The 27581-nt window shown below is 44.1% G+C and overlaps 1 protein-coding gene across 1 annotated transcript in view; it reads right to left on the reverse strand.

Moving 5' to 3' along the window:
• Positions 1 to 27581, reverse strand: part of CRTAC1 (cartilage acidic protein 1) — a 135721-nt gene that overhangs the window by 101459 nt on the left and 6681 nt on the right. Inside the window, exon 2 of the mRNA XM_068549001.1 lies at positions 16443 to 16642. Coding sequence (XP_068405102.1) covers positions 16443 to 16642 — 200 coding nt within the window. The remainder of the gene's footprint in view (positions 1 to 16442; positions 16643 to 27581) is intronic.

Genomic DNA, 27581 nt, shown 5'->3' on the forward strand with positions numbered 1-27581 from the left:
CCCCTTGGTCCCCTGTGACAGGCCCTGCTTAATTCCTTCCTAAGCTATGGTTCTCACGGATGACACACTCTGAGAAGACACTGATTTTATTCTCTTCTCTTTTGTTTTTTTTCCCTGACTGGAGTTCATGTGGAACATTTCTCCAGACCTCCCTACCTTTAGTTCATAATTCTGAACATGCAAATCTTCTTGGAAATCTAGCTGGTGTCTTTTTTGCATCACTGGATCTCAACAGGTTTCAAAAGGACTAAAATTGAGGGTTAGAAGGGAAGATAAATGGGTGCTGAAGTGGATGATTTAACTGAGGGATTCTAGGGCAGCCTGGAAAGGGGAATGGGTCTGTGCCCAAGGCCTCTGGGGGCGATCATGAAGGTGTGTCAGCACTTGGCTGTGTGGGATTTTCCCAAGAGGCGTGTGTGTGTGCGCACGTGTGCGAGTACGCACGTGTATGCACATTTGTGCATATGTGTGCATCTTCTTTCTCTACAGAAATTCAGATTTCCTGTTTCTTTGTTTATTGTTATCTCCGCCATTAGCATGTTAGCTCCATGAGAGCAGGGCCATGGATGTCTTGGCCACCTCTGTGTCTGTAGTGTTGAATACAGGTGTGGGCACATAGTAGGTGTTTAATGAACGTTTGCTCAGTAAGTGACTGCATCATGGTTGTCTGTCTGCTCAGTACTCTGCCCTCTTAGATCTGGGAACAGAACCCCTTATATTTGGAGGACCAACCCTTTCCCCTTTCCTAACCAGATGGTTTCCTTGAGCCACAGGGATGGGCACACGGCTACTCAGAACCCCTTTCTCGTAATTGGAACTTTCTCTCTGGTGGCCAGGATGGGAAGACATATAGCCAGGAGCTGCTGGCTGTTTTGGTTCCAGACTCAGGGAGAAAGATGCTCTGAAGTAATTAGGCTGACAGGCCAGGATGCAGAGGCAGGAATGAGAGTCAGAAAGCCAGGGAGAGTGATCCCAGCCGTCTTTGGACTCTGGCTCCTGTCAATCCTGACGTCCCCCCGCTGCCCCTGTGCCTGCTTTCTTGAGGCTCAGTTGGTCAGATTTTCTTTGAGTTATGTGAGTTACCCCCATATGCCTCCACTACATTCTCTTTTGTTTTGGTGAGGGGGAGGATAAGTTAGCAAGGGTTACTTTTTATTGCAATCAAAAGAGTTCTGACTAATCCAGTTCATTAAAGGTAAGAATTGACCGGAAGGTACAGTCAGGTGTTTGCTGACAGGTAAGACTCTGAAAGATCTCATGGACAGAAGAAAGGTGGGACAGTAAGAAATGATGATGCTGGTGGTGGTGGTAGCTAATCTTTGAGTACTTTCCATGTGTCAGACACAAGACCAAGCATTTTGTGTCCATTATTTTGTTTAACTGTAACCACAAGTGCTATGAAGTAAGCTATTAGTTATTCCCGTCTCTACTTTAAAGATGAGGAAACCAAATCTCTGAGAGGCTAGGTAACTTCTTCCAAGGTCCCACAGCTTGAAAGAGAGAGAGCTGGATGTTGTGTTAATTTTTGCTGTACAGCAAAGTGATTCACTTATACATATATATATATTCTTTTTTAAAACATTCTTTTCCATTATGGTTTATCACAGGACATTGAATATAGTTCCCTATGCTATACAGTAGGACCCTGTTTATCCATTCTATATATAATAGTTGCATTTGCTAACCCCAAACTCCCACTCCATCCCTCCCCCACCTCTCCCCCCCACCTTGGCAACCACAAGTTTGTTAAGAGCTGGACTTTTAATGCAGGTTTGCATGACTCCATATTTCCCTTCCATATCTCGTGCACATTTCCTCTTTCGCTTCTTTTTCTCCTCCTAGTGCTCCAGTCTCTCATCCTCTCTCCATCTCTTGTCTGATGTCTTCACTCTTTCTTCTCCTTTCAGTGACCCTTCTCTGGCTCCTTTTAACCCCATTCCTTTGACAGTACATGAGCACATATTTTAAGACTATGGCTTTCAACTCTTTTCAAGTATGAAGATACCTTTTTAATGTTAAAAAAATCTCTGTATAACAGTCGCTGTGCTTTAGTGTCTATTGATAAAATGCCCATGCACAGGTAGATTCTCAGATGCCTTGTAATAACTCTGCAACCTCTATGTTGGCACCCGCTACTTTAAAATATATGGGAGAATCCATATAACCATCCTTCTTACTGCTACCTGCTTGGTTTATTACAATATAGAAAAGACTTATACATGCTACTATAGAGCTCCTTTTTGCTAACCCTCTGCCTTCAGGCTACTAATTTCTTCTGAAATGTGGTCTTTTGGTCCCTTCTTTAATAGGTTTAGTTATTTAAGAAGGCATGAACTATGATACTTACATTTTATATATCACCTCTTGATTATTCAGGAGCTGATTAATTCATGGACTGCCCAAGTCATGCTTTCTCTTTTCTAACACCATTTGTTTTATCATTCTATTTCTTATTAGCATATTTTAGCAAAAATGGACAGTGGAAGTGAGAAACGTCTCTGGTTACAAATTATGAATTCTGATACAAGATTTGGTTAAAGGAAGTTGAAATTCTTTCCCAAAGTACAAATTTCTTTAATTCATCAGGCATATTGATTCTCTTTGAGCTTTGTGAAGGCAGGAGTTGCTCTAGTTCACTACTAATCCCCAGGGCTCAGCAAGGTACCTGGCACATGGTAACTTAATAAAAAAAATTGTAGAATGAATGAATAATAGCTGAGTAATATAATAGGGGTAAACAAACTATTTTCTAGGTGGGACATTGATTTATAGGAAACAAAGTAAAATACAAGACAACTTATTTTAGGACAGCATGTCTTCAGACAGCACAGTATAAAAATGTTTAAATGACTGTGTTAAAAATTAACAACAGAAGATATATAGTTCTAATTTAAAGACAGAAAATGTTCCACAGTGCTATCTTTTTCCATTGATGGAAAAAGGGATAGAGAGAAACACTTAGGTTTCTAAGTTGAGGGTTGGTTCTGTTATATTAGGCATTAAATAAACATAATCACTCTCAACACACTAAAAATTGAGCATTTAGAATGTGCCAGATGCTGTTATAAGCACTTTATATGTCTTATCTCATTTGTCTTCACCACAGCCTCCGAAGTATTATTGTCTGAAAGTCATCAGAAAGTTACCAGTGTCCCTTGAAAATTTCTTTAGCTCTCTAGCTTTTTGAACCAAGAATGAAGTTGTCCTCTTTTTACTTCCTAGTTTTAAATTAAAGATCTATTTCCCCATGAAATGTTAGATATGTTCCAAAGATTGACTTGGATTTTAGATACTCTGAGATATGTTATTTCACTAGCTCTTGCCTTTTGACATTCATGAATTGTATGGAAAGGAAACTCTTATAATGGGACTTGCCATATGTTTCAAAGTTTTCCTAATTTGTGGTGGCAAAATGGTTTGTGTGTGTGTGGGGATGCAGTGGGGGAAGGACAGCGTTCAGCCTCTGGGTCTGTTCCAAGGCTCTGGTGTTGTCCAGGAATCAGGGGCTGAAATGGCTTAACCAAGGCCTTCCCAGGCCAGCCAGATGGAACAATGAGTGATGGGGGATGGAGGAATGCAGCCTTGGCTATAGCCTGGTGCATCCACAGCTTCCCAGAATAGGGAAACAACTTCAAAAGATACTAAAGGAACTAGAATTATGGCCTATCTTATCTGGAGGGAATTGGGGGAAATGGCTAGCTTACTTCTCCCTCCTTCTTCTTCCATAATTTGCTTTGGCTTGGAGGGAAGAATATCGACAACAGATTACTGATGGAAAAGTTTATGTTAACAAAAAAAACACAAAAAAACAAAACAAGGCTGCTGGCACTTGTAGTTAGCGGTGCCTTTTACTGCCTCCCTGAGGTGTTAGACAGGAACCAGGAAGAACCAGGACTGGAGGTTCAATAATGTTGTCAGTTCCTTGGGACTACTCAGTCAACAAACAATTATTGTGGTTTAATGAAAGGGAAATGAACACAGGGACCTTGGCTGTAATAAGAGAAGATCTAACCTGTGACATCATAGAGAGATTCCAGACGGGGAAAAAGCCTTATGACTGCAACCTCAGATCAAATTCAGTGTTTTAAGAAACTGGAAAACTGAGATGAGCCTGATAAGTGTGCTGAACATGGACTGAGTTTCTCCTCTAGAGCTCATATGACACACTGCCCTGTTATTTCCACATGTGCCTTATCTCCATTACGACTAAGATGGCTTGAAGGAAGGGTTTGTATTCTTGTATCTGCCAAAGCACAGAGCACACAGCTATGCACGTGGCAGGTAGGCAGGTAGGATTTGTTTATTGAATTGACTGACGCTGCTCTCAAGACTAAAGTCCTTGAATCAACTGCTTCTGAGTACAGCTAATGCTTATTATTGTCATTAACCCCCTTACCTAAGACCCTCTATCCATCCTTGAGACCCCTGCCTATCTCACTTCATTCATTTATTGAACTCTACGTGTTAGGCACGGTAGGTGCACAGATGAAAAAGAGAAAGTTCCTGCCTTTAGGAGTCCGCAATCTAAAGTGAGAGGGCAAATTTTAAGAAGAATTCTTGATCAAAGTATATATACAGAATGTTTACTGTTTAATAGAATACCATTATGGTGTTTCTTTGGTTTGAGTTTCCTTTTCAATGCGATCCAGCTAGTAAAAACTCCTTCAGAAACATAGGTTAACACTAATCACAGATCGTCAACCGCGGTTAACATTAATCACAGATCGTCAACCACCCTTATATATCCTTAAGAATCTTTCCTCTGACTAGGTAGCCACAGGATCTCCTTTGGGGCTAGGACGGTTATGCTCTCGTCTGCAACACAGCACCAGATAGGGTGCTTGCTCTAGCATGCAAAGGGGCTTCCTTGTCCAAATTTACATATCATTAGTTTTGGCATTAGATGAGAAAACTAGGTGTAGAAAAAAATGGGGAGAGGAGGATTTATTGAAGGTATGCAAGGTGCTCCCAGAACTGAAGGAGAGGCGCAGGAGACCCATAGGTCTAGGGACCTCAAAGGTACAGGAACCATGGCCTTGATGCCCCTAGAATTCTCTCTTCTTCTTTCTGGGTGTAACCTTTATTCTCTCAGGTTCCTCCATGGGATGGGGGATGGGGATATGTCCGTGGTAGTACTGTAATATAGTCTTACAACTCATGATCCAAGAGCAAAGGTAGAGCTTTCCTTAGATTCAGGATGAAAAATCTCAGATCAAGAAGCTGATTGGACAGTCTTAGGGCACAGAGAACCCCAGACTAATCCCTAGTGGCCAAAAGGATACTTTGGCAGCCCCAAAGGATCCTGTGATTAGAACAGTTCTCCAAAGGAGAAGGAATGTTCTTCCCAAAAGAAGGAATGAAGACAGTGTGGAGGTCCAAAGAGAAGATTCTGCTACCCTATTCTGATGACCCCACCAGTGCAATGCTGCTCTCCAGAGTAGCTCCCAACCAGGTAGACGCCTCATTAGCCTGCTCAACTTACCACTGCCCCCTCGTGGCCAGCATACAGAGTGACCACAACACTAGGGCATGTCAAAGGATACTGGGTAGTTGCCCATGACTTCATATGGCTGTAATCCTATAAACAACATGGAAAGATGGCTGCTGAGGGGGAAGGGATCCTTTTTGATGTGCACAGTCACACACTTCCATGGTTGACATAACGAAACACCAGTGACCTTATATGGTATCATCTACACTGGAAATGGACTTTAATCTTGACTTTCCCATGTTCCTCCTTTGAGGCACAGTCCAAGGGTCTGGCCTGGCTACTTGAGTGAATGTGGCTTATTGCACAAGCTTCTCTCCCCATAAACACACATCCTTATACTTCTCCATTTCACACCCAAGTGTCCCATGCTATAGAGATGTTTCTATTTTGCAAAAAGTAAATTAAAGCATCTCTGAAGAGATAAGGAAGAGAATCTCTTAAATACTACTTCTTTCAACTGCACATACCCTCCCAAGTCTTCTTGGTAATAGAAAAATAAGCCTTGGAGATCCTAAACCTATTGACAACCCCAGACTTATGTTTCCATCCATATGATAGATTGCTGAAGGACCTTATCACTGCAAAACAAGTAGGTCCCAGATAAAACATATCTTTAATGTACTACTGGGTAAAAACTTAAGGGAAATCTCCACAAATTACCCCATCCCACAGAAAAGTGAGCCAAAACTAGATCTGGCAGCAATGAGTGGTAAACAAGTAGGCTGAACTGGCAGCATGGTGGAGATGCTGAACCTTAGAATCTTACATTAAATCCTAAATTAACCCTTGGAGAGACCTATAGTGTTCTCAGGTCAGTAGGACCCCCAGGCCCTCGGCAGAGATAACTACAAATCCTCTCTGGTAAAAAGCATTTCCATTTTAGGGCCACAGAACTCCCACATTTTAAGATCAAGCAAATATACTAAGAAGGGAAGCCACTCCAAATAAGCATAAGAAAAAAACAAAAAACTAAGAACACATTAAACCCCCAAGGACTGTAGATATCAGAATTGTCAAATACAGAATATATCTATGTAAGAAATGTTTAACAGAACAAAGAATGAAATAAATGAGTAAGCAACAAGACACTATCAGAAATGACTAGGGAGATTTGAAAAAGGATACGAAACTCCTAGAAATGAGAAACAGTTTTTGAAATTAAAACTCAACAGTTTGGATGCAACTGAAGGAAGAATTAGTGAACTGGAAGATATACCCAGAAAGTTACCCAGAATGCAGCATCACAGAGAGACAGGAGATGAATAAAATGAAAGAGGTTAAGAGATTTGGAGGCTAGCATGAGAAAACTTGACATGTCTGAGTGAAGTCCTAAAAGGAGTGAGTAGAGAGAAGGGACAGAGTTTTAAAAAGATGATGGCTGAGAACCATTAAAAGCTGATGAGAGACGGGACTCCTCAGACTCAGGAAGCACATGCTCGGTTAAAAAAAAGACCCATATCAATACATATAGTAGTGAAACTGCAAAATCCAAAAGACGAAAAAGAGAGACAAGAGACAGACCACCTACAAAGGAATGACATTACTAATGATTGGCATCTTAGCAACAAGTGACAGAGGAATAAAAACTGTCAGCCTAAAATTTTTAAACGCAGAAAAATTATCTTTCAAGAATGGAGATACAATAAATATATTTTTAGATTAAACAAAAACTGAGAGATTTTACCAGCAACTGGCATTCAGTAAGAACAGCTAAAAGAGGTATGCTGGGAAGAAGAAAAATGATAGGAAGGTCTTTCTGAGATGCAAGAAGAAAAATGAGCAAATAAGATGGTAAAAATGGATAGGAATAAAAACACTGTCTTTAGATAAAAACAATAACAATAATTATAACTTATAGTGTTTGCAAAGGGCAAGACTAAAGTACTATATGTATACCAGGAAATGGTGTTCAGAGTTAAAGTGTACTAAAATCCCTGTATTGTTATAGAAAGGGGTTGATAATTTTAGAGTTTGTTAGGTTAAAAATGTACCATAAAATTTCAAAGGGAACCACTAAAAGTACAGAAGTAGAGGGTATAAATCTCAAATCAGTAGAGGCAAAAAATGAGGTATCAAAAACAAGAATCTCTACCTCACAACCAAAAAAAAAAAGAAGCCCCTAAATCAATCAATTTTTAAAAAGCAAGAAAGAAAAAGAAAAGAAGCATTGAAAGCTTGGAAATTAAAAAAATAAGATAATAGAAACAAGTTTAAACATATCAATGTTCCCATTAAATGGAATGGACTAATCTCATTAGTAACAGGACAGCAGGACGGACATGGTTAAACAGTTGAAAAGAACATAAGCCACACTTAAGCTGCATACAAGAAACATACATAAAACATAAGGGCTTTGGAGAGTTCAAAGCAAAAGTATGGAAAAAAGATATTCCTGGCAAATATTAACAAAAGGAAAGATGGAGTGGCTATAGTAACATCAGGCCAAAAGCATAATTAGCGATGGCTGGGGTCACTTCATAATGATAATGGCTTTCATTCACCAGGAAAATATAAGAATTCTTAAGACACTGCAATATATACAAATATCAAATCATTATGTTGTACACCTGAAACTAATATAATGTTATTTGTCAATTATATCTCAATTTAAAAAAAAGAATTCTAAAACTGCATCTAATAAAGTAGCCTCAACATATACACAACAACACAGAACCACAGAAAGAAATGGACTACCATTACGATTTGAACAACACAATTAACAAACCTAATTCAACGGGCACATATAGAATAACAGTTCCGCCTCTCACCATCTCTATGACTCTCAGCAGATCTATGGGCCTTGGTTTCGTCATCTGCAAAATGGGGATAACCCTATCTACAGTGCTTTCATCAAATCTAAAATATCATCAGGGATCAGACACCATTTTTTTATGTATCTCTAGAGAAAAAATCTTTGCCAATTAAATGCAAGCTGCCAATTGTAGGTCACATCCCAATTTTAGAGATGTTAGAATCACTAGGGTAGGGGATTAAGAGGTACAAACTACTATATATAAAATAAATAAGCTACAAGGATATGTTGTACAGCACAGGAAATGTAGCCAATATATAATACCTATAAATGGAGTATAATCTATAAAAATTTTAAATCACTGTGTTGTACACCCAAAACTAATATAACATTGTAAATCAACTATACCTCAATAAAAAAGTGTGAAAAAATGTGTGACTTAGACTCAATTAAATACTACACATCATATGGACTGCTGTGATGGTTTAAAGTGAGATGACGTAAGTAAAATACAAGACATTGCTTCTGCCCGCCACCCCTTCACAACTTTAATCTGCAAACAGGTGAAGGTAAACGAGGGGAGAGCATGTAAAAATTTGAAGTGGGGAATGTTTGCTTTTAGCTTCTTCACATCCTTGAATGTTTTCTTAGATACCTGCGCCTCAAAAGTAACTGATTCCTCAGAGGGAAAATTAAGTCAAAACCATAGCATTCTTGAAAGAAAGTGACTCGCCAGGTCAGTAGCACTGGGGAGAAGGGGTGTGTGAGGAAAAACACAAGAGAGGGAGGCAGGGGTCAGATTGGACCCCCAGAGCAGAAGTGATTCCAGGGGTGGTAATGGCACCTGTTCCAGAGAAAAGTGTGAGGTGAGCTTGGGAGGAGGAAGGGGAGGGGGGAGGGAGGGGGGGAGAGGAAGAAGGCCTAAAGGCTGTGAGGGTGGGGCGGAGGGTTGGTCTGGGCTCCTGCCTGCTGTGGGCCTGAACCTTGGGGAGCCTGGTGTGGGACCCAGTGGACAAGGAAGACCTTCCATCCAGCCCACCACTTAAAAAAATGGGAGAAGAGAGTTTAAAGCAAAGTGACTGGAGACAGGGCATACATCCACTTTCTGCATGGATGAAAAATTCAGACTAAAAGTAGCTTTGCTGTTTTCAGCAAAGGCAATTTTAGTGTCTTAATTATATTACTATTTTGGAGCAGCTTTTTTTAAATACTCTTCAATACTCTGTGAAAATCAGTCTTTTGTTTAAATGCTTTAAAAAATTAATTTAAAAACAAACAAACAACAAAATCCAAATAAGCGTAAAGTTCTCTTCGACATGGAGAGGCCTTTGCCCCCTTGTTAAATAGACCTAACCTATCTTTCTTGAGACCATCCAAATGCCCCTCCAAGGCCTTTGTGATTCTCATCTAGAAGTGCTCTCCACCTGCTATGACCTCTCGGAATGTTGGCATCTCCCTGGGGGCACACGTCACTTATGACCTCACCCAAGTGAGTGTGTTTGCCTCACCAAGGACAGTGAGATCTTTAAAAGTTCTGAATCCCTCTCCGCACCTCCAACCACCCATGGTACCAGGTGTCACACAGCGAGCTGCAGGGTGAATTAATGTGTATGGCCGCCTAGGAATGAAGTGTGATTTAAGGGCTTCTTTCCAAAACTGAACCTGTTCTTAGGGGAATGTCACTGAATAAAAATAATACTTCTGTTGGTGATATATTTCTTTTAAATATATTCTTTTATTCTTCTAAATAATATGTTTGTGGGTGGTATATTTCTTTTATTGCTGTGAAATTAGTAAAATAATACTATTAAAATCTTCGGAGGTAACGGCCATCACCTCTCTGAGAAATGTCACCAAGCACCTGAACTTTACCTAATGTATTAGTTTCCTATTGCTGCTGTAACAAATCACCACAAACTTAGTGGCATAAAACAATAAAAAATTGATTATCTGACACTTCTGTATGTTACAAGTCCAACGTTGGTCTGTGCTGAAATCAAGGTGTTGGCAGAGCTGCATTCCCTTCAAGAAGCTCTAGGGATAAATCTATTTCCTTACCTTTTCCAGCTCCTAGAGGCCATTCACATTCCCTGACTTGGGGCCACTCCCTCCATGGCCACTCTCACATCAGATCACTAGGACCTCCTCTTCTGCCTCCCTTTTTCTACGTTGAAGGGCTGTGACTACATTGGGCCCACTCAGATAATCCAGAATAATGTCCCTATCTTGAGGTCCTTAACTTAATCACCTCTGTGGAGTTCCTTTTGCCGTGCAAGGTCACATATTCATGATTCTGGGGTGTAGGACATGAGCATCTTTAGAAGCCATTATTCTGCCTACCACATCTCCTGACACCTTGCTCTGGGTGTGTGGGTGTGTGTGTGTGTGTGTGTGTGTGTGTGACCAGGGTAACTACGTAGGGGCCTCAGTCCTTTGAGCTGTCAGGAGAATCTGTGACTTGAGGTGGGGAGTGGAATTTTTGCCCATTGCTTCTGGCTGCCCAGGGCTGGGGAGAAGGAGGTTCAGATGTAGCACTGAGATATCTCTCAAAAACCTGTCATGCACTACTGAGTAACCCTTTTATAAAAGTTTTAAGAATGGGTTTAAAAGCCCTGGCTCCTGCTCCAGCTCCTGTCTTCTTAGTACTCAAAATCAGGGGCAGTCCATGCTTAACCATAGCAGAAGAGCTGGCACCCTGCAATCATTCTTCCATGATACCGAGGACAATGAATCTTAGGGTTAAGGGTGACCCATTTAAGGAATATATTTTTGCAGAGGAAGCTTTAGAGGAAGTCTTTTTAGCAGTTTGAATCAGAGTATTGAAGTTCCTCAATCCAGTTTTTAACAGCAGCAGCTTCTTTTACAGATGTAGAATAGGACTTTTTTCCCCCCTTCTTTATTACATCTAAATTGATAAAGTTCAGACCCTGGAGCCTATGTGGCAGTACACACAGTAGGTGTTTGAATAGCTGTTGATATCAATAATCCCCCAAATTACCCTTTATTTCTAGGCTATGAATACATAGAAAAAGATTGAGATTGGTAACATTGGCGATATCTATTAAGGTATAAAATGTACATATCATTCCCAGCATTTCCACTTCTTGGTATCATCCCAGAGAAACATCCGCATATGTGTGTAAGGATATGCAGTACAGCATTGTCTGCAATGGTCACAGATTAGAGACAGCTTAAATGTCACTTGAGGAGTGGCAAAACAAATGTGGCACATCCACACTACGTAACTTAAAAAAATTAGGTTAGATCCATATGTTGGAACAATGAATATGTTACACTGAAAAAAGCAAGCTCTGGAACAATGTGTATCAGTTTGATTCCTCTTGAAATTATATATTTTTAAAATATATATATGTAACATAGAAATTTTCGGAAGTATAAGCACTAAACTGGAAACAATTGTTATTCTGGAAGGGCACTGGGATGAGCTTGGAGTAGGGATGGGAGGTTGGTAAAGATGGATTTTTACTTTCATCTATATTGTGTGGATTTTTTTGCAATAAAACATTTGTGTTATCAAAATGTAAAAGGTATTTTAAATTAAAAAAAGAGAAACTGAAATAATCTAACTTTTTAAGTTGTCAAAACTGATGATCAAATCTATTAGAACGTCATATTGATATTTTACAAAACAGTTAAGACTGAAAGTTCAAAAGTATTTTTCCTATTTTGTTGAAAGTGTGTGTGTGTATGTATATGCACTATATATATTTATGTTTACTACATAGACCTAAATATATGTATATGGATACTACATCTATCTACTATATCTATCTATACACACTATATACATCTATATATACTGCATATATCGATATATGCTGGTAATAAAATGCATAAATGCTGCTTTGGTTTAATCATGGATAAATATCTCATTCTTTATCATTGTTCTTATTACTTATAATGGCAAAAATATCTCCTATATGATTATGATTAATCTGGTAACTGAATACAGTTTGCCTTTAAAATAATTCAATTAATTTAAGTAAATTAAAAAAGTTTTCTGACATAGCTGCAAAATTAAGAAAAAATGAAACACTGGTTTACAATACGTAGCATCCCTTTAAACGAAACCCTTCCAAGTGTGAAGAATGCGTTAAGGTTTTATCAAGGGAATGCTCTTTGTGTAGAAAAACTGATCTAAATCGTGATTTAAACTTTAGAACCACTACAATCTTTCCATTTGGGCAAAACTTCTTGGAAACTGACAGGGTAGAGGGGTTATTTCAGACCTCTGGGGATATCCCAGCAAACAAAAGCTCCTCTAAAGGAATTGTTCAAGATTGACACCAACAGGGATTCCTTTCCAGACTTCGTGAGACTGTAGATTGGGTGTTTAGTTGCACTGATAAAAGGAGAAGCCACCAGGCTTTTTACTTACCCAGGGAACCCGTCTCGAAGATCTTCAATGGTCTGTGCGTGCGTCGACGTCTCCGGGGGTGATCAAATCCTCCCCTCACCCCGCAGAGAGGAGACTGTACGCAGACCCGCAATCATGCACCTGCCGGTTAACAGATAAGCCCTCCACATGCGGAGGCACTCGCCCAGCTGTGGCGGAGGATCAGAGCCGGCCCTCTCCCTCCCCCACCCCCGCGGAGCAAAGGGCGGTCATTTTCTGCTCCTCCCAGAGTCAGAAGTGTGCACACGCCTTCCATCACAATTAACTTAAGACTCTGAAACAACACAAACTCACCCACAACATGCTCAAAATCAATGCCGTCAATACCCAGAAGGAGGATACCAAAAAGGCAAAACAAAACAAACCTATTCAAAGAGTAAATACTCAAAGCAACAGGGCTGGAGTCAGACACACTACAAGGTCAACAAATCCAAGACAAGTTCAAGTGCGGGCATTTTATAAACTGAAGAGCTGCCCAATATCCCAGGGGTCAGAAACGCAAATGCCTTCAGGTGCCAGCTAATGGAAAGGTCTGTAAGATAATAGAGGGTGGGCCTGTCAGGAGCTGGACTGCAGGTGCCCCAGGTAAAGGCATTCACATTCAATTTTTAAAAATTTTAATTCCTGCTATGTGATTCCTAAACAGAGTCTACCATCAAACAGAGAAGGAAACAGAGTTAAATATGGGTGTAGGGTGGATAAAACTGAATGAAAGTCAAAGTCAGAAATGTTGACAAGGAGTCCACAGGGCATGAAAGGCAGGGCAGTGATCCTAGCTGTCATTATTTGAAAGGGTAGTGACCACTTGGTTTATATCCCCAAAGGTAATAGCAAAACAAGAGTTAAAAGAAATGGCTTACTAAGCTCGAATATGAGGGATTCAGGTTAGTCACATAGATTCTTGACATAAGTAATTGAGCTGGATTATGAAAAGATTGCACACATTCCCTTGGAAAGCTCTAAATAAAGGGAGCCTCCAAAAACTATAGGTGTGACCTTATTGGAAGGCAAGGGGTGGACCGAATGACCTGCCAAGGTCCTGATTTAAATATGTCTGTATAGTCAACATCTGGTTATCCAGCCCAAAGAAGAAGACAGTGACAAATCATCCTAAGCTGAAGATAATAAAGAGTTATATTTGCCTTTGGAATGTATTTTGGTACTTAAATTAGCACGTGTCTTTCTGATGCTCTGAGAATTCACAATGCTGCAATAACAGCCACAAAGAAGGCCTGACCTGGAGCTGGGAGGCTGCCCAATTTCGCCCTCCTGTCCTCCATGTAAATCTTCCTCTTTGCTGGCGGTGAGCAATGTCATCTTTTAGAAGAACACCTGGCAGCCCAAGCTTTCTCAGACAGGGGCTGCCTGGCTCAGCCCTTCGCTGGGAGAAGAGACAAGGGCCTTTCCCTGATCTCTGGCTGATTCAGAATAAAGACCCAGGATGGTCTGGTTCTTGCTTCTACAGGATAACTCCAAAGTGCTACAGGCCCCACAGGAAGCAGCAAGCTAGACAAGGTTTAGACATCTACTCTAAACTGCCTACGAATGATGGTCTAGCTTCTCTGCCATAGAAGACACAAAAGCAAATTTCTTGAGTTCCTTGGAAGAGAAAGAGAAAAAGCCTTCACTGAAAAGGAAGATGAAATGAACGCCCAGCACTGGGAAAGCAAGAAGCTGGATGCTCAGGAGATGCAGTAACAATCCCCTGCACCTCAACGGATGGGTGGGATGGAAATCTGAGCTTGCCACCCATCGTCCAAGATGAAAGGAGAACCTGCTCATCGTAGTAACTTGTGGGGGCCCAGGAGGAGGGAAAGATAGGAAGGAGGGAAGTTGCCTCACTGTCCTCTGTCCTCTGTCAGCTCCCAGTGCCTACCAGAGGGAGGCTGGTGTCATCGGGTAGGAGGCAGGGCCAACCAGAACATCTCAGAAGTGCATCACCGCCCCTTACCCAGAGACCCTGGCAGAGTGGCACAGGCTCCGGGAAGCAGGATTTGGCCAGGAAGGCTTCTCTTGGACTCAGAGAGTGACTGGACAGTCACAGAACTGAACACAGACAAGCTGCTTGGCTCCGACCCTGCACAGGTCACCCCCGGCAATAAGGGTCATTACAACCATTCCTGTTTCCCCCTTTTCTATCACACTCTGCTCTTTAGTTTTCCTTCTGAAGTCCCAGAACAGTGCTGTCTAATTTAAATGTGGCTATATAATTATTAAAATGAAATAAAATTAAAAATTCAGTTCCTTGGTCACAGTAGCCACATTTCAAGTGCTCAATAGCCACACGTGGCTAGTGGACACCATATTGGACAGAAACAACATAGAACTTCTACATCATCATAGAAAGTTCTATTTGTCAGCACACTAATCTAGACTTCCAGGAGATCTAGAATCTAGGAACTTCTATTCTTCATGGTGTACAAGAAAAGAATAAATGAAAGAAGAAATGCACTTACAAAGTATCTTTTCTATACATCATCAGCACTAATCCTCACCACTGCCCTGTGTGGTAGGCAGGGGTAGATTTCAACATGCCCATTTTACAGATGAGGAAAGTGGGGGCTGTGTAGTTAAGTAACTTGCACAAGGCTCACAACTATTGGATGACACAGGATTAAAACCAGGTTTTCCAATGCCAAAGTCAGTGCTTTCTACTGTTACATGCAACCGCTACAAATAATGTTACTTGCCATTTACTCTGTTCAGTGCTGCCATAAAAGCTCCAGCCTTCCAGAATGAGGTTGACAGGCCCCTGTAGTGTATTTATTGATTGGCTGATTTTTGAAGGGATAACTAAACTTTGTACAATGTAGTTTAGCAGCTCTATAGTTAGGGAGCCGCGGGGTTCAAATCCTGACTCATCCACTTACTATTTACTTGATAGAGGGCAAGTCACTCACCATCTCTGAACACTAATTTCCTTTTCTTGTATATTTACTGCATAGTGTTGTCAGGAGGATTAAATAAGACAGTGCGTGGAAAGGCTTAGCACAGTGCCTGGCACATATTAGTGCTCCATAAATAAGGATTATCCATGGTGATTGGCAGAATTTACAATGCACTCACGTGCAACAGCGACTGAAGCTTCATGATAGAGGGGCATATTGCTATCTCCATTTTTGCAGATGATACATCTGAATCTCGGTGCAGAAGGGGCTGACTCAAGGTCATGCAACTAGAAAGCTAGAGATCTAAGGCATGAAGTCAAGCTATTTGGACTCCAAATCTTTTCTTGATATACAATGTTGCGTCTCAGGAGAGAAGGGACCAGGAGCGTCAAGGCATGGTTTAGAGGAAGTTTAACTATCCTTCTTCATCGCCAACCTCCCCCCTTCTCTGAAACAGGCAATTAATGTTTTCTTAGTCTTGTGTAAAATGCTGTGCAAAGGCAGCTTTGAGCATCCCCTTCTACCATAATTGTCACCCTTAAAACCCTCTTATATAGAGATTCTAGTGTCTCACTGGTAAGGAAGTAACACCTGCATAACTAAGGAGGCTGAAATATGAACAGAGTGCCTTGAAGCAGGGCATTCAAATCTTCTCCCTGGAAAGCCTGTGGATTAAGCACTTTTCTTCCAATCTACCCTCCATCCCAACTCACTGCTACAGCAAAAAGGCAAGGACACAGCCTACCAGAACCCAGCTGAGTCCGGCGAAGACCCAAGTGCATGAGAATGTGTGTTGTTGCAAGCCCCTGGGCTTTTGGAGCTATTTGTTATCTGGCCCTATTACAGCAAAAGCTGACTAATATATCTGTCAAACGCAGGGCGGGAGGCACTTACCCTGCCACGACGATCTCAAAGTCCCCGTCGTGGTCCACATCAGTCACTGCCACTCCATAGTTGAGCTGGGTGGGGTTGCTGTCATAGTCAGGGGGCAGGACTGAATTGGTGACTGCCGTGAACATGGGTTCAGCCCGCAGGGACCCCTCAGTCAGGGGCAGAAACCACAGCAGCAGCAGGAACAGAAGCATCTGGAACATCTGAAACCAAAAGTTATAAATGTTAGGTGCAGCAGTACCTTTCTTTCCTGTTCCTGGAGGGCTTGGCAACCCCTAGGCTGCCACTTTTCCACAAGACCTGTCCTGACTATGCTCTTTAAAACTGCAACTTGTCCCCATCATGTCAGGTCACCCTTATCCTGCTCTGCCTTTTCTTTTTCTACAGCACCTGTCACTGTATAACCTGCTGGATGACTTCCTCATTCATCATGTTTTGTTACTTAGTGTCTGTCTCCCTCAGCCAGAACATAAGCTCCACCAGGGCAAGGATCTCTGTTTTGTTCACGTATGCATACGAAGCCAAGGACAGTTGTCTGGCACAAAAGAGGCACTCAGTACATATTTAGGAAGGAAGGAAGGAAGGAAAGGAAGGAAAGGAAGGAAGGAAGGGAGGGAGGGAGGGAGGAAGGAAGGAAGGAAGGAAAGGGAGGGAGGGAAGGAAGAAATGGTAGAGTATAAACACACGGGCATCTCCCATCCTCTGGGAGAAAGGTTGGGAGAATGAAGGAAGGGAGGGAGAGAGGGAGGAAGGAAGGAAGGAAGGGAGGAAGGAAGGAAGGAAGGAAGGGAGGAAGGAAGAAATGGTAGAGTATAAACACACGGGCATCTCCCATCCTCTGGGAGAAAGGCTGGGAGAATGAAGGAAGGAAGGAAGGAAGGAAGGATGGGAGGGAGGGAGGGAGGAAGGAAGGAAGGAGGGAAGAAATGGTAGAGTATAAACACACGGGCATCTCCCATCCTCTGGGAGAAAGGCTGGGAGAATGAAGGAAGGAAGGAAGGAAGGGAGGGAGGGAGGGAGGAAGGAAGGAAGGAAGGAAGGAAGGAAGGAAGGAGGGAAGAAATGGTAGAGTATAAACACACGGGCATCTCCCATCCTCTGGGAGAAAGGCTGGGAGAATGAAGAAAACAACAGATCTCAGAGAGTCCAGGGGTGGGTGAGACCCCCATGAGGGTCCATGTCTAGAACAATAGTAGAGGCAGTAAAGGACTGTCCTTCTGTGGGACCTACCCCAGAGGCAGCCTGGAGGGAATCTGTGACTTGGAAGGTTCCCCTGCCAAGGTCCCTCCCTAGGGCAGCTGGCCATCGCCTCCAGACCAGGAAGCAGTCAGTTATGCAACGTATTCCAGCAGGATCTGGCGAGCAGCACATCATTCACTTGGAGAAATTAAACCACTGTGGGTGTGTGTTTTATTATAAATTAATTATGTATAATCCATTGTATAATTCATCATTATATCTCTAACATAACTCAGGGTGTTGCCAAACAGCCTGGAGCTGTGGGAGCTGGTGGCAGGCACACAGGAGACAGATGAGAGTGGCCAAGGAGGTGGAAGAACTCCATCCTTTCCTGACGTGAGCCAGGGAGACACTGAGAATGCTACAGATGGCACCACCCCGAGCTGCTGCCCGCAGGCTTAGAATCAGAACTCTGAGAGTGTTCCAAAGGCTCCCCTGGGACAAGTCCCACAAGGTCTGCACCGGCAGTCCCGCAGGCAAAGCGGTGCCTTCCTGCCTACAGAGGGCAGCACACCTCTTCCTGATGGAACTTCTCCTGCTGGCTTGTCAGTGTGGCTGGCAGCCAAGAGCAAGGCTGAGTGAGGCTGATGTCTTAATGAAGAGAAGACCTGAAGACTGACTCCCCAGATGGAGACAGACATTCCTGCCAGCAAAGGAGCTTGCTCCAGTTCAGGACCCAGAGACCAAACTGAAGGGCCCAGGCACTGTCTATGGAGCCAAACATGACCCAGAAGCCTCCCTAATGCCTCGCTGGGGGGACTGGAGAGAGACACAGGGGCAGGGCTCTAACTGCAGGGCAGAAACTAACCTCAGCGAGCCTTCCTGGGAAGAAAGTTCTTGTAGCGTGGTTAGAGGGCACATGCTGGGTGTTGCACTATCAGAATGAGGTCAGCCCCAATTACAGAGACGTCTGAACACAGCAGCAACATCTACTGGGCTGTCGAGTCACTAAAGGCAAACACATCACTCCGAGAGTTCTGCAACTTGGCAAGAAGTTTGGTTGGATAAAGGAAACTCATAATTGGATTAATGAGCAGCTGGGGTGGGGTGGGGGAATGAGAAGCTAAAGAGTATCTAACAACCAGCATAGCCATGCTGAAATGTAGCGTGGATCTGAAGGTCACAGGACTTTTCAAGGTATGAACTCTACTGTAGGGATGGCAGACGAGTTTCAACTTGACAGTCAAACTGACTGGCAGTGGCTTGAAAGAGTACTGTGATCAGCTTACATTTGCAATGGGCATGAAGGAAAAATTGGTATTGGGCATGCCTTCTAGAAGCTATTAAGTTCCTCCCAGGCACTACTGCACTTGCAATTTGGGTCACTGCCACCGGGGAGGCAGGTCCTATTAGGGTAATATAAGCATCTGGTAGAAATTTTCTAACGAAGGCCACGAGGGGCAAGAACTGTGATCCAGCCTCTTGATTTTTACCTTTGTTTGAAAGTAGAACTTTTAATTAAAGGAGACGTCTGAAAGAAATAGCTACTCTGCGTTATCCATTTCCAGATAAATAACCTAAAGCAAGATGAAACAGAAATAATACACCTGTGGGTTGACCTCTGTTTTGCTTGGTGACCTTGAACAAGTCACAGCCTTGCTGGGCCCCAGCTTTATTCTCCAAAATGAGGGTCTGGGAGTAGATCTCTAAAGGTCCTTTCCGGCTCTAAAATTCTATGATGAATTAAAGGATTTTTTTTTAGAAGCAGACCTTCGGCAGTTTTTCTTCCCAGCTTCTTCTATAAGCTTCAGACCAACCTGTGTGGTTTTCCTTTCTGAGCATATTAAACATATTTTGAGCAAAACAGCTATTCAGCAGAGCTCTGTAGCAGTTCCCTTGCAGGGGCCAAGGCCAGACAGGAACCAGCCATCATTAGTGTGGAACTGAATGCACTAGGCACGAGCAGACCAGTGGACGGCCTCCCCCAGGGGGGTGGGCTGAGAGTGGAGCAGGGAGAACAGGTCCTTTATATTTCATTCTTCTGACATGCCAAAGGCTCCCAGGGCTGCTCAGCACCAGTTGAAGGTTAGAGGGTCAGCCGAGGGCCTGCTGGGAAACAGTTGTGGTGGGACACTTAGGAAAAGGCCTGGTAAATATCCACCCTCTAGCTCAGGGCTCAGATGAAGGAAATCACTGAAATGCCCCTCTACACTCTGGCTACCCAGTGGTCCCCAGACCAACAGCATCAGCATTAGCGAGGAGTTTGTTAGAAATGCAGAATCTTGGGCCCCACCCCAGACCTAATAAATCAGAATGTGCATTTTAACACGATTTCAGGTGATCTGAACGCACGTTAAAATTTGAGAAACATTGCTCGACCTTAGCTGTACGTTGGAATCACTTGGGGAGCTTTAAAAAATACCGTTGTCTGAAAATGATTTCTTGGATATGACACCAAAAGTACAGGCAACAGAAGAAAAAATAGATTAAATGGACTGCATCAAAATTTAAAACTTTTGGGCATCACAGGACACTATCAATAGAGTGAAAAGGCAACCCATGTAATGGGAGAAAATATTTGCAAATCATATATCTGATAAGGGATTAATATCCAGAATATATAAAGAAGTCCTACAACTCAAAAACAACAACAAAACAATCCAATTCAAAATGGGTAAAGGACTTGAATAAACGTTTCTCCAAAGAAGATATACAATTGGTCAATAAGTATATGAAAAGATGCTCAACATCACTAATCATTAGGGAAATGCAAATGAAACCCACAGTGAGATAATACTTCACACTCATTAGAACGGCTATAATCAAAAAACCAGGAAATAACAATTGTTGGTGAGGGTGTGGAGAAATTGGGACCCTTATGCATTGCTGATGGGACTATAAAATGGTGCAGCTGCTGTGGAAAACTGCTGTGCAGCAGTTCCTCAAAAAATCCAAAAAACAATTACCATGTGATGCAGCAATTCCATTTCTGGGTATAGACCCAAAAGAATTGAAAGAGGGGACTGGAACAGATATCTGTATACCCAAGTTCGTAATTGCATTATTCACAGTGGCCACGAGCAACCCAAGTGTCCATCAATCCATATGTCCAAAGTGTGGCATGTACATACAATGGAATATGATATGCCTTAAAAAGGAAGGAAATTCTGACACATGCTACAACATGGATGAACCTAGAAGACATTATGCTAAGTGAAATAAGCCAGTCATAAAAGACAAACACTGTATGATTCCACTTATACGAGGTACCTGGAGTAGTCAAATTCATAGAGGCAGAAAGAAGAGTGGTGGTTACCAGGGGCTGGGGGGACAGGGGAATGGCTAGTTAGTGTTTAATGGTTATGGAGTTTCAGTTTGGGAAGATGAAAAGTTCTGGAGATGGATGGTGGTGATGTTTGCACGACAATGTGAATGCATTTAGTATCACTGAACTATACACTTATAAATGGTCAAAATGGTAAGTTTTATGTTATGTATATTATACCGTAATAAAAAAATACTCATGCCTGGTCTCATCCCAAGATGTTCTCACTCACTTGGCATAGGATGCAGCAGGGGCATCAGAATTTTAAAAGCTTCCTACATGATTCTAATATGTTGCAAAATTTGAGAATTTATACCAGTGCTCCAGTGCTTCTCAAACTTTTATATGTACATGAATCACCTGGTGGTCTTGTTAAAATGCAGATTCTGATTCAGCTGGTCTGCAGGAGAGCCCAAGATTATATATTCTGAACAAGCTCCCATGTGATTCTGACCATCCTGGTCCATAAACTACATGTTGAATAGCCAGAGTTAAGAAACCATACTATATACTACAGTGATTAGTTCAAGAAACTTCTCTGCCTCTAGATCTAAGGGTCTGAAACCAATCCTCAGGGCTGCGGGCTCGGTTGATCATTAGATACTCAAAGTACTAGCTATCTTCAGCTCAGTCAAATTACCACAATTGATAGGGACTGACAAAGAGGGATTCTGACTCTAATTTTTGCAAAGAATTGAGAAGAAGGAAAGGGCTGGAACTGGAGGAGGGGGTCGGGTCTAGTAGACAAAAGATAGCTACCATTAATGGCCAGAGCCTAGAGAAGATGGGGTATGGGCAGGAATTTGCAAGCCAAGATAGAGATGCATGCCAACGTGTTCCCCCAAACCATCGTGGTGCCGAGTACTAGGAGGCACTCAATTAACATTTGTTAAATGGATGAAGGAATATGTCCAAATGATAACGTGAATCAGCAGAAATTGCTTGCAACTTGTCATACAGTTATCTTAAAACTGTTCTTTCCCGAAAGCAATGCTTCTTAAACTGTAACGTGCTTACCAATCACCTGAGGGTCTTGGTAAAATGCTGATTCTGATTTGGTAGGTCTGGGGTGGGGCCTGAGATTCTGCATTCTAACAAGCTTTCAGGGGATGCCAAGGCTGCTGGTCCGCAGACTTCACTTGTAGTAGCAAGGCTCTAGACCAGTGATTCTAAACCCTAGCTGTCCAATCGAATCACCTGGGGAGCTTTTAGAGCTATGCTGCTGCCCAGATCCTTCACCCCAGTTTCTGATGTAACTGGTCTGGGGTGGGGTTCGGGTGTATTTTTAGAAGCTCCTCTGATGATGTTAATGGGCAGCCTGGGCTGAGAACCACTGCCCCAGACTCACAGTCCCCAGTTGGGAGTGTAAGCTACAATCTGATTTGAAGTGAAAAACGTTTCTGCTACCAGAATTCATCACCAGCTTGTTGAGGTCTATCAAGAAAATCAATTTAGCCAGAGAGTATCATAGGAAGAGGCGGGATATGGAGTTTGGGGAAGAAAGCAGAGCAGGATGGTACTGCCTGAAGCAGAAGGACAGCAGGTGCTGGAGTGACCTCACATTTTACACAGTTGGCTCAGAAACCTCCTGTCACACCACTGTGAACATCTCAATCTTTGGGGAGAAAAGCTAAAAATAGAATTTTAAAAAGTATGTTGAACTGAACTTTTTTGTTTTCTTGAATGCTGTGTAACAAGCACCTACTAGCTATCTACAGGTAGGAGTGGCGTTAAGTAGTAAGTAAGTAGTGTAAGTGCAATGGGAAGACATCTGGGGCAGTGCAGCCCGGGGGAGGCGAGGATAAATATCAGTGGCAGAGCTTGGCCAGAGGGTGCAGGACCGGAACACCTGGGCTGCTCCTGCAGGGGAAGGGAGAGAAGGGGGCAAACAGGGGTCTTAACAAGGGCGAGAGGTGGTCGGGCTTGTGTTTCAGGCAGTGGGAAGAATTGCTTTGTAATAATTTCTTAAAATTATTCTACAAGCTAACACCTTGAACAATCCTCAGTGGGATCGAGAGAAAGATAAATAAATAAACAAACCAAAGCCCAGAGTCAGGGACCTGGATTTGGACCTCAACTCCACCAGAAACTAGCAGGTGACCTTGCGCATGTTTCTTAATCTTTCTGATCTCCAGTGTCCTCGTCGGTAACCTGGGAATCCTATGACATGCCAAGGTTTCCAGGGTTAAGTGAGCTAGTGACGCCTCTCGGGGGCCAGGCTCGCTGCTTATTTCCTTTCCTTTCACACAGATAGCTGTAAGGCTAGACAGTCTTTAGACATTGGCTGTGGGTCACATGCAGCCAAACTCAGTTTTCTGCGGCCTCGGGACTTTCCTGAATTGGGTCTGAAAACTGGTAACCAAGCAACCTAGATCTCTGATGTAGGGTCAGGCAGCTGCGGCTTCCAGGGCAATTTTTAGGGCAAGCAGTTCTTTAGCAATTATCACAAGAGCCAAGGACACCGCCCTGAGCTCTCACAAAAGCAAGAGCCCTGAATGCTTCAGATGTTGGGAACCAGCAGGGAGCACAGACCCCTTCCAGAAGCTGTAGGAGGGCAGAGGCTTGAGGAAAAGAGGCAGCCGCAGAAGCATTCCGCCCTGCATGGGCTAGGCCACCGGATCTACACAGAGGAGCGCCTGGGACTAACGCATCGTTGGAGGAGAGCTAGGGGAGCTTACTGACCCACAGTGACACTTCCTGTGGACCCCCAATGAGCCTGGGGCTGTGCTCGGTGCTGGGGTCACAGGGAGAAAGCTAGTCAACATTTGCAGTACAAGGTGAGGGGTGTTGTGGAGGAGGGGCACGAAGGTATCTAAACTAGCCAGGTGGAGGGGGAAAAGAAGAATGTTTTGTGGAGGTAGGATGGTGTAGCTGAGCGGTAAAGGACGCTAAGAAGTTAGCTGGATAAGGAGAGCGAGGAGGAGAAGAGAAGACAGCAGACTCCTCAAAGGTCTGGCGAACCAGATGCCATCCCAGCCTGCCCTCCTAGCACTGCCTATTTAAAGGTCCCACACTGGGTCATGAGTTAGAGGGAGCACTCATTTTTCCCTCCTCAGGTTTCCATCCGGAGGATCTTCCATAGGATGAGAGCGCTGGTTCTCAACCAGGGGTGATTTGCATCCCTTGCCCTCAACAGCTGGCAATGTCTGGAGGCATTTTTGGTTGTCCCACCAGGGAAGGGGGGTGCTCTAGTAGAGGCCACGGATACTGCCTAACATCCTACAATGCAGGTGACAGCCCTCTACAACAAAGAATTATCCAGCCCAAAATGTTAGTAGTGCTGAGACTGAGAACCCCTGGACTAGTGCATCATTCCTGGCTCCCCTCCTTTCCCCACTCCCTCCTCCCAAGGGCCAGAGCAGGGACTCATCAGATGGGTCAGTGTGGAAAAACTGGGCACGGAGAGCCTTTTCTGGACCTGCCTCCCTGCAGAGGTCACTCTCTGCCATGTGCTGAGCTTGGCCAGGCAGGCTCAGGCCTGCCCCCACCCACAGGGAGGGCTGCAGTGGGGATGCAGGTACATCAGCAAGCTCCATGAATCCCACTTTGAAGCCTGGCCTTCCAAACAGCTGTATCTGTAATGATGGTAGCATTTTAATCTCCATCGGTCTGAGCCCTGCCTCTCTCTTCCCCTCCCCTGTCCCTCCCCACCTTTCTTTCCCTTCATTGGTCCTGAATCTGAACAGGGAAGTGGGATGCTGTTCATTGGACCCTTTCAAACCCCAGCACTCAAACTGGAGATCTGGAGTCATATTTGGTTCTTGCTTCTTCCTTATTCTTCACAACTGCTGGATCACCGAGTCAATCCACTTCATGAATTTCTCTCGAAGCTGCCCACTCTTTCTATCCCCACTGCTGGGGATTTGCCCCCTTTATCCTTCAACTGAACAGCAGTAATACTTGTTAACTGCTCCCCCTTTCTTCTCATCTTGCCCTACTTCCACATCAGAGCTCCCTTTCTAAATCTCGGAGCTGATCACGTCACTCTTCAACCTAATTCATGGGACCCTGTACACAAGGCAAACGGAGATTTGTTTTTAATTGCAATTTCATATAACAAGTACTATATGAGGAATGGGTAGTAATAACAACACTTACCTACCACCGACTATGTGCCAGGCACTACTCCAACCCTTTACATGGATGATCTCATTTAATCCTCATAGTAACCTTGTGAGGTAGGTACCACTTTTGTCCCCATTTTACAGATGAGGAAATGAAGGCACAGAGAGGTTAAGTAACTTGCTCAAGGTCACACAACTAGTACGTGGTAGAGCCAGGATTCGTGTCTAAGCCATTTGGCTCCAGAAATGGTGTCCTTGGACACTACGCTAAACAGTGTCTTTCACTACACCAGACTTGTCTTAAAGGAAGTAAGATGGGAGCACAATGGAAGGAGCAAGCATCTCTGCCTGGGGGTGCTGGGGAAGGCCTAAGAGGCGGTGATGAACTGGCCAGAGGGACAAGGTGGAGAACGCATTCCAGGCTGAGGAGCCAGCACATGCATGGTGGCTGAGCAGGGTCATGCAGCCCCAGGAGGCTCGGAGTGGCTGGGACAGGACGGATGGTGGGACGGGGTGTGGCTAGGAGGTTAGAAGAGGCTGTGGAGGCCTGGTGCACAACACAAGCCAGGAGGGTGAGGGATGACTTGGCTGGAGGGACGTGTTGGAGAGAACACTGCAGCAGCGGGGTGTGGAGGAGGCCGTGGGAGCGTGGGTCTGGAAACAGAGAGGCCAGCTAGGAAGCAAATACTGTGGCCCAAATGGAGAGAAAGCTGGGGGCTGCCATTCAGTCATTCACTCAGTCATTCATTCGCTAGTCTTATGCACTTCTGCCAGGCACTGTCTGGGCATTGGGAAAACAGCTGAGAACAAAATGAAGTCTTTGCCCCCGTGGAGCGTATATTCTAATGTCTCAGTCATCGGCGTTTCTCCACCCCGTCCCCCGTCCCCGTCTTCTGCATTGCCAGCCTGGAAGACGAACACCAGACCTTCTGTACCTCCCCAACCCCCCGGGGCCACCATGTCCTATGCATTTTCCCCAGCACCGTGAAAATATAAGGCTTCCTCTTCCTTCCCTCTAACTGGAGAGAACTCCAGATGCTGCCTGTGGCTGCACTTATAGAAAAGAGACTTGGTCCTGCTCCAGAACAAGGCAGATGAAAACGCAGGGGACCCAGGCTGGGAGATGCCACAGAGACCAGGAGGCTAATGAAATGGTGTTTCTGAAAGTGAGAGGACAAATGGAGTCTCCCAGCCTCACGCACAAGGCAGCGCAGGTCCTTAATGAGTATTATTAACTGCTCGGACTTCCGGGTCTGTAAAATGGGAAATGAAATGAGATAATGCATGCCTAGGGTCCTGGCAAAGTCCATGCGTGGTAGGTAATGGCGACGACAGTGATGCTATTACTACTGCATAAATGTTTTTCGAATGAACGAGTGCCTCTCAGGAGATGGAGTCCAGGCCCACCAGGTGCTCCCTGTCCAGAAGTAGCTGCCAAATGTCCAATGGAACTCACGGGATGGTCAGACATTGAGGCATGGGCTGGCTTCTGTTACTAATTTGTCTAGGGAACCTGGTGGAGTTCTTTGACATTTTAAACACTGCTTTCCAAATGCAAAACCCCTCAGTTTATAGTCATATACACAACCATTTTTCAAGCACTTTGCAGATGCTAAGGGCCGGGTTAGAAATGATGTCTGAGGCATGGCTTCTGACCTCAAGGAGCTGACAGCCCACTAGCGGGGAGACATGATACAGGGGTAGGCATTCAGAGTAGCAACAGGTACAAAGTGCAGACGCAGCCCGTAGGAGGGAGGGATTAAGTATCGAGGTGTGCAGGGGGTGGGAAGGGCAGGCAGGAAAGGCCCCCTGGAGACAGGGAATCTGGATTCCAATGGGAGCTACATTCCAGGTGGATTTGACTCAGCTCGGTGCAGGTGGCAATGCCTTTGGAATGTAGTGTCTGGGGTGTGCAGTGGAGGGTGCAGGAGAAGGCGGAGACAGTCTTGCGTGGAGGCAGCAGTTGGGGCCTGTAGAGCCTGCCTGGCGCATCTGGGAAGGAGCCTGGAGTTACCCGGTGCGGGAGGTTTGAAGTCGGGTAGAGATCCGATTAGATCTGGGGCAGCAGTGTGCAGGACGGCTAGACTGGCTGGTTTCCAAAAAGTGAGTGAGAGTATCACAGAGGGGACTTGGACGTCCTGGAGCTGGGGGTAGTTGACAGTGTGGTAATGGATGACCTCCAAAGTTCTTTTCCGAGCCTAAGTGTCTATGGGTCAGGTTTTTGTCCTAAATCATTTAAAATGCATTAGTGGACCTTGCTATTTAAAAGCATCCTCCTGGGAATCTTTCCGTGAAGCAATGATTCACTCCCCAGTCTGTCTTTGGTGGAAATCCAAATGATCATCTCTTCTATCAGCTTACAGCTACCAAGATAGACCTGCGCCGAGCTTCCTCGTAGCAGCCTGGTGGAGGATGGGGGGAGTGAGCATCCGGAAGAAGTGAAGAGGAGGAGAAACTCAGCCCTGCTCCAGGCTTAGAGCTGGTACCACCTCACGAGCGGACCCTGTGTGGGCTCCTCAGACCCTGCTTGATCAGTGGGACCTTTGGAGGTTTACAGAGCCCTGGGGCCAAGCA

Source organism: Eschrichtius robustus, chromosome 7 (genome assembly GCF_028021215.1).
Source record: "Eschrichtius robustus isolate mEscRob2 chromosome 7, mEscRob2.pri, whole genome shotgun sequence".
Classification (NCBI taxonomy): domain Eukaryota; kingdom Metazoa; phylum Chordata; class Mammalia; order Artiodactyla; family Eschrichtiidae; genus Eschrichtius; species Eschrichtius robustus.